Genomic DNA, 6,831 nt, shown 5'->3' with positions numbered 1-6,831 from the left:
GGCGGTCTCTATGTACACGTGCACGCGCGGAGGCCATGCGGCGGGCTGGGGCCGGCCGAGGCAGACGCCCGTCAGGTCCCCACAGGTCCCCGTGTTTTCTCAGCAGCAAACAGGTGCTCCCAGCTCATGGGGCCCTGGGCTGGCCGCCTACACCACAGTATTGAGGGAGCCGCGGCTGTGGAGGCCACCGCCGGGCAGCGCCTCTGCGGGCGGGGTGCTCCCGCTCTGCGCAGAATCGGGGGGCACGAGCAGGGCGCTGCTGCTGTCTGCAGAGTCTTCCAGGTCTGCCAGAGAGGTCCCCGCGACGGGTGGCGGCTGCTCCCGGTGCAGGGGTGACGCGGCTTCGCTGCCACCGTCCCCGGGGGTCGGGGGGTTGGTCTCTGCGGGCTCAAAGGCATCGTCATCTGCAGGAGACATGGGGGCGTCAGGGGCAGGGGTGTGCCTGGCAGAGGGCCAGACGGGTTGGGCAGGTCGAGGACCTGCACCCCCGGAGTCAGCTCAGTCAGGGCAGCTACCTCCCAAAGTCGGTGGCCCCTGCAGAAGCTCTGGTTGGCCCGAGTGGCTGCAGGGGGTGGGCCTCGCTCTCCCCCTCACCTGCTCCTGATCAGCAGGTGGCCTCAGTGGGCGACACCACCTGCTGCCGTGTCACACCCACCCTGCCCTGCCGCCTGGCATGGGGGAACCTGGACCTGCCGCCCTCAGGCACCATCTCTTGCAGGGAGCTCACCCATCCTGACCCCTGACAGCAGGCTGACAATCTGTCCCGAGGTCAGAGGTCAAATCTGGGCCCTGCCTGCACCCCAGACCACAGCCTGGTAACTCTGACTCCCGAGGAGTGTGGACATGTAAAGGCGTGGCCTGGGGGCGTGGCAGGGGGGCCTGCAAGGCTGCCGCAAGCTGTGTGCTGGCGAAACGCACAGAAAAACGGGACAGGACGCCTACACTGCGACCTGGGACAAGGACTGGCCAGGCACCTCCTTCGGTGCACGGCCCTGAGGGGACGAGTCCCAGGGTCAGGTGGTCACAGACTTGAGCCACAGGCCGACATCACAGAGCCAGCACCTTCTCCTGGCTCCACGAGAGGGCCAGCCACATGTGGTCCGCTCAGCACGCGTGATACGTCGTGTCCAGAGGTGGCGCCTGGGTCTGGGCCAGCCCCATCCCTGGGCCCTTTGTTCAGGTCCCCAGCTCTCCACAGAGCAGGCCTGAGGTGGCCCTGAGGACTCAACATCTACTGGGAGCACATGGAAGGGAGCGAGAGAGGGAGGGTAGGGGGTCCCAGGCTCCCCAGAGATCTCTGTGCCGACATGCAGAGGTGGCCAGGGTGGAGTCGCCAGGGCCTCTTCTGCACAGGCAACTCCAAGGGCCTTAAAGGAAAAACCAAGGAGAGGCCAGAGAGGTGGGGTCCCCAGCCCCGGGGGCGGGCAGGCACCTGCAGGGTCATAGAACACGCCATCTGGGTTGATGGAGGCCTCGTAGGGTGGCGGCGGGTCATCGGGCTGGTCCAGGTCGGGGTACTTGTAGGCCGTGTAGGGGGGCGGCGGGTCGTGGAAGTGGAACGTCCCGCCCTCCCCGTCGTCAGAAAGGTGCAACGGTGTGAGGCCGGTGCCGAAGCCGTCGGGGCCGTAGTCGAAGCCGGGGATCCTCCGGCCCAGGTTGAAGTGGTGCACTGGCCGGTGAGAGGAGACGGGAGACGCGGTCACTGGCGGTGGGGGTGGGGGTGCCCACGGGACGCCCAGGCCGCCTGGCTCTCCCGAGGCACCCCGCCCTCACCGCGTCACAGTCCGCCCTCAGCACTGCCCGCCCAGCGGCTCAGCGAGATCTATGGAGTATCTGGGGCCAGCAGGCGGCACATGGTTACAGCGCTGGACTCCCACGTGGCCGACTCCGGTACGAGTCCTGGACCCGGCAGCTTGAAATTCATGCCAGGTGTGTGTGTGTGTGTGCACCCCAAATCCCAGGAGAATGAAGGGATTGCAGAGTGGCCATCCTTCCTGGGGGGAATTTCTTGTTTCCCCCCTCACTGCCTGTCTCTGGTGAGCACACTCACCCTATGGCAAAAACCTAAAAAAAAAAAAGTCTCAGGAAGATCACTCCTGGGGGTCCCAGTGACAGGGAGCCTTCAGTCTGATGTGGGCATCCTGAGAACCAGAGGCCTGGGAGAGCAGCAGGTGAGGCCCGCCAGCCGCCCACCCTGCCCCTACCCTTAACCCTCCCCACATGGGGCTGTGCGAAGCCTGGGGAGCTCCCGGGGACAAGGGGTGCTTTCGGAAGCTCTACTGGGGTGTGGGCCACTGTGTGTGTGGGAGTCTTGCAGCTGGGCTTGGCACTCTGCAAGTCCTCAGACTGAGGATGGCAAGCCACACTCTGCCACCTGGTGGCCACCAGAGGTGATGCTGCTTCCTGAATGTGTGGTACTGTCCTCCCTGCTGCGGCTGGTGCGGGAAGTGGGGGGAGTCCCAGCACAGTGACAGCTCCCTACCAGCCCTGCTGTCGCTGCCCTTCCCGGGGGGACGTGGATAGGAGTGGCGCGCGGTGGGAAGGACGCCCCTCACCCTCTGCTTACAGGGAGAGGGCCGGTCGCCCCGTCCTCCCTCCAGACCGGGCCGGGACACTCACAGTTCGCCCCGATCAGGGACTCGATGCGCTCCCGGCGCCGCTGGCGCAGCCGGTGGACCATGAAGAGCAGCAGCGAGAGGATGAGGAAGGAGGAGACGCAGCTGACCACCAGGCGCATCCCGCTGGCCATGGAGTCGAACAGGCTGCTGCCGTCTGCGGGGCAGGAAGGAGACCGCCGCACTGAGAGAGGGAGAGGGGCCCGGGCACGCGCTAGCCTGGAGGGGCAGGGCCTCTGTCCCAGGCCAAGACGGACTGGACACCGGACAGTCTCTCGGGACAGAGGGTGAAATGAAACCACGCAAGATCCAGAATGGCGTGCAGCACCACTACAGCGGAGTGCAGCGGCTGCTCCACCCGATGGGCCTTCGCGGTGTGCCCGGCCTCCCCCGGGGGGACACGGTAGCCGCCTTGCCTCCCTCTGGTTCAGCATTGCCAGGCGGCTGCCCACTGTCCTTCAGAGAGATCCTGGCCTCAGGGGGCCGCCGGGTGCAGGGGCCTGTCTGCTCGTCACCTGGGCAGGGAGCGGAGTCCTGTCCCAGGCCTAGGTGACAGGGCGGTGGCGGTCTGTGTGCACAGGTGCAGCCAGGGCTATGCTCCCGCAGAGCCCACAGCGCCACCCCTGCCTCACGTGCTTACGGGTGAGAAATTCAAAACACAGTCCCTTCTTTTCTTTTCCTTCTTTTATTTTAGAGATTTTTGCCATAGGGTGCGTGCGCTTGCCAGAGACAGAGAGACAGAGAGCGAGAAATCACCCCCAGGAGGAATGGCCATGCTGCAATCCCTTCTCCTCCATTCCCCTCTCAGGACTTTGGGCACCACGCACACGAGCCCGGGGTGAGTTTTAAGCCGCCAGGTCTGGGATCGATGACATGGGAGTCCAGCGACGTAACCATTACGCCATCTGCAGCCCCATTTCCAGCTGTGCCCAGTGCTGTGCAGACGGCCAAGCAGGGCGAGGTGAAATGTAAGGGGGGCGGGGCCTCCCTGTCCAGCGCCAGGAGCTCTCTGACGGAAGGTGCCCAGTCCCCAGTGAGAACGAGCCGGGGTGAGCCAAGGTGGCCACTGTTCCAGAGGCCATGGTTGGCCGGGTGGGGGGGTTCTCACGTGATGGGAACCACTGGGTTGTACTAGGAGTGACATCCCTGTGGGGACGTGGGGACAGGCTGCTGGGAACGGGCAGGGCGTGCCTGAAAAACCAGTGAGAGGCGCTTGCGGTGTCCAAAGAAACGGAAGGGACCAGACAGGAGGCAGGGACAGACGGGAGATGTCTATGACGACACAGGGCACACCTAAGACTCTGCACACGCCCGCGGGACCGTGCCCGGGGCCGGAGAGGGCTGCGGTCTCCGGTGAGCACTGGCGACAAGGCTCTCAAAGGACAATCACCACAGGACTTGCTTCGCCCGCCCTTAACGAGATGCGGGGGCACGTGTGGACAGTGCTGGGGACACGTGCCCACAGCATCAGGTCCCGCAGCTCCCCTGCCAGCCACGCCTGGACACCCCGAGGCACAGGTGGGCTGGGGCGGCCTGGCTCCATCTCTGCTTGGAGAGCTGGGGGAGGGGCAGCAGGTGCCCGCTCAGGCCCTTCCCAGAGCCGTCACCACCAGCGGGGTGGTGCTGCTGGCACGTGGTGGAGGTAGGATGCTGCTCCACGGCCTCTGGGCACCAGCACCTACATCAGGCATCGCCAGTGCCACGGAGACCCTGCCCTGCCCTGGCTGCCCCTGGGCTGTGCCAGATGCTGGCTCGGACGTGCAGACAGCGCAGGGCCCGCGTGTGCAAACGTGGTGTGGGGGAAGACGGCCTGTTCCAGCCAAGCGCCTGCCAGACTGGCATTTCCGCGGGCTGTCGCCCTGGGGAGACTCACGCCAAGTCACAGAATGATGGGGCCGGAAGTGGTCCCAGGAGCACCTGCCTCCGCGCACTGGGAGTGGCGACCAGGGAGGCTTTGGGGGTCAGGAGTGACCTGTCCGCTCCTGGAAGCGGGACCTGCAGAGACCGTGCTAAGCTTTGAGAAGAGCCAGGACTGGCCACTGCCTCCTCTGTGATGGCCTCTGCAGGGCGCCCGCCAACCATCAGCCCTGAGGTGCCATGCCCACGTGTGCCTGGCCAGGCTCCTGGGGCCCTGCTCTGCTCCTGCCAGCCCGTGCACCCCGTGCCAACAGATGGCCAGAGCTCAGCCTGTCCCCTCCCACGGGCCGGAGCGCGTCCCCACAGCTGCACGTGCTGCTGCCAAGCCTGGCGGAGCAGACGCAGGTAAGACGTCCCCTCCGCGAGCTGCCTTTCTTGACGCCTGTCCCTCCTCCAGGCCCTCGGGGACATTCCATCCTGTCTGTGGGAGGAAGCTCCGGGCCCAGGGGCTGGTGAGGTGCCTGCTAATTGGTGGCCAGCTCAGAGATCCCAGGGGGGCTCCCCAGGAAGCAGCCCGTTTGTGATGACTAATCCTTCACCGGTTCTAAATTAAACCCAAGGACATGGTCAAGGTCTCCACGATCCCTCCACATGGAGCCAGGAAGGCACAGCTTCGAGACCCAGGCCGCCTGTAGTGGGCACAGAGCGCCTGTCCCAGGAGCCAGAGGCCAGCCCAGCGGCCCGAGTTCTCACATCGTGGTGGGTCCCTCTGTGTTCTGGACAGTGCAGACGCAGTGGAGCCGAATGCAGGCTCCACTACCGGCTACCGCACCGCCGGCACCTCCCTCACCTCTTGGTGGGGGTGGAGGGCCGGGGGAGCGGTCTGGCTGCTCCACAGCGTGGCATGCGGTGCTGAGGCCAGTTTTATTGAGCTTTGCTGTTAGTGTGGGATCGCATGTGGATTTCTTTTGTTTCTCTAAAGACCAACATTACGAATCCTTTTCAGGTGCTTTATTTCTTCCAAGGATTTTATTATTATTATTATTTTAGAGATCGATTTTTGCTCTAGGGTGCGTGTGCTCGCTGGAGAGACAGAAAGCGAGAAATCACCCCCAGGGGGATAGTCATGCTACAATCTCTTCTTCATTTTTTTCTCAAGATTTTGGGCACACATGCATATGTACCTGGCACGAGTTTTAAGCCTCTAGATCCGGGACTCGAACAGCTATCGACTGAGTGGGAGTGCAACAATGTAACCATTATACCATTTGCTGGTCCCCATTGTTGTTGTTGTTATTTTAAGAGGTTTTTGCTATACGACAAGTGCGCCTCGCCAGAAAGAGAGACAGAAAGTGAGAAATCACCCCCCCCCGGGGGGATGGCCACGCCACAATCCCTTCTCCTCCATTCTCCTCTCAGGATCTTGGGCACGCATGTACATGCACCTGGTGTGAGTTTAAGCCACCGGGTTTGGGACTCGAACTATGGTCGACTACATGGGACATAATGACATAGCCTTTACACTAACTGCTGGTCCTGGTCCCCAATACTATTGTTTTAATTTGTTGCAGGACACGTGAATTCACCAGACACAAAATGAGAAAGCAAGTCACCACGTCCGGGACTTGAACTATGGTTGGCCATGTAGAAGTCCAGTGCCTTAACCAACACGCTACCTGCTGGCCCCTTCAGGTGCTTTGTCATACATCTTTTTTTGTAAAGTATAATTGAAACCTTTGTGGGGCTTTTTTCTTTCTTTTTCCTTTTTAAAGATAGGATCTCAGAACCAGCCAGGGGGGGACCAGCAGTTAGCATAATGGCTATGTCGCCGGATTCCCACATAGTCAACTGCGGTTCATGTCCTGGACCCGGTAGCTTAAAACTCATGCCGGGTGTGTGTGCGTGTGTGCCCAAGATCCCAAGAAGAGAATGGAGGAGAGGGGACTGAGGCGTGGCCATCCCCCTTGGCGGGTGATTTATTGCTTTCTGTCTGTTTGGCGAGCGCACGTGCCCTATACCAAAAAAAAAAAAAAAAAAAACCCTCAAAAAAAAAAAAAAAAAAAAAAAAGAGCCAGAGAGGGGTAAGATGTAACACCCTGCAAGGTAGACCCATGTGGGAAGTCCTGGGTTCGCATTCAGTGACTCCCCCCCGACCCCCAGGGTACACTGTCCACACACACTCACATCCCCATAACTCCAGCTGGCTGAAGCTGGAGGTGGAATGCATCGTCAGAGCCCAGGCATGGATGCTGTACTTCTCACTCACTCATGAAATAAACTTAAAAAGACAGGGGCTCACCGGGTTGCGATCCTGCGGCCTGGGCCTCCCAGGTAGCTGAGACCACAGACACACGCTCTT

General features: G+C 61.9%; 1 protein-coding gene across 1 annotated transcript in view; it reads right to left on the bottom strand.

Moving 5' to 3' along the window:
- Positions 1–7: 7 nt before the first annotated feature.
- The window catches only part of DGCR2 (DiGeorge syndrome critical region gene 2), an 84,837-nt gene continuing 78,013 nt past the window's right edge, over positions 8–6,831 (bottom strand). Inside the window, exons 8-10 of the mRNA XM_027772613.1 lie at positions 2,620–2,772; positions 1,433–1,669; positions 8–404 (exon numbers count right to left, since the gene is read on the bottom strand). Coding sequence (XP_027628414.1) covers positions 148–404; positions 1,433–1,669; positions 2,620–2,772 — 647 coding nt within the window. The 3' untranslated portion in view covers positions 8–147. The remainder of the gene's footprint in view (positions 405–1,432; positions 1,670–2,619; positions 2,773–6,831) is intronic.

Source organism: Tupaia chinensis, unplaced genomic scaffold, assembly GCF_000334495.1.
Source record: "Tupaia chinensis unplaced genomic scaffold, TupChi_1.0 Scaffold000287_1, whole genome shotgun sequence".
Lineage (NCBI taxonomy): Eukaryota > Metazoa > Chordata > Mammalia > Scandentia > Tupaiidae > Tupaia > Tupaia belangeri.
Note: the sequence above shows the minus strand (reverse complement) of the source record. Positions and strands in the feature narration are given on the sequence as shown.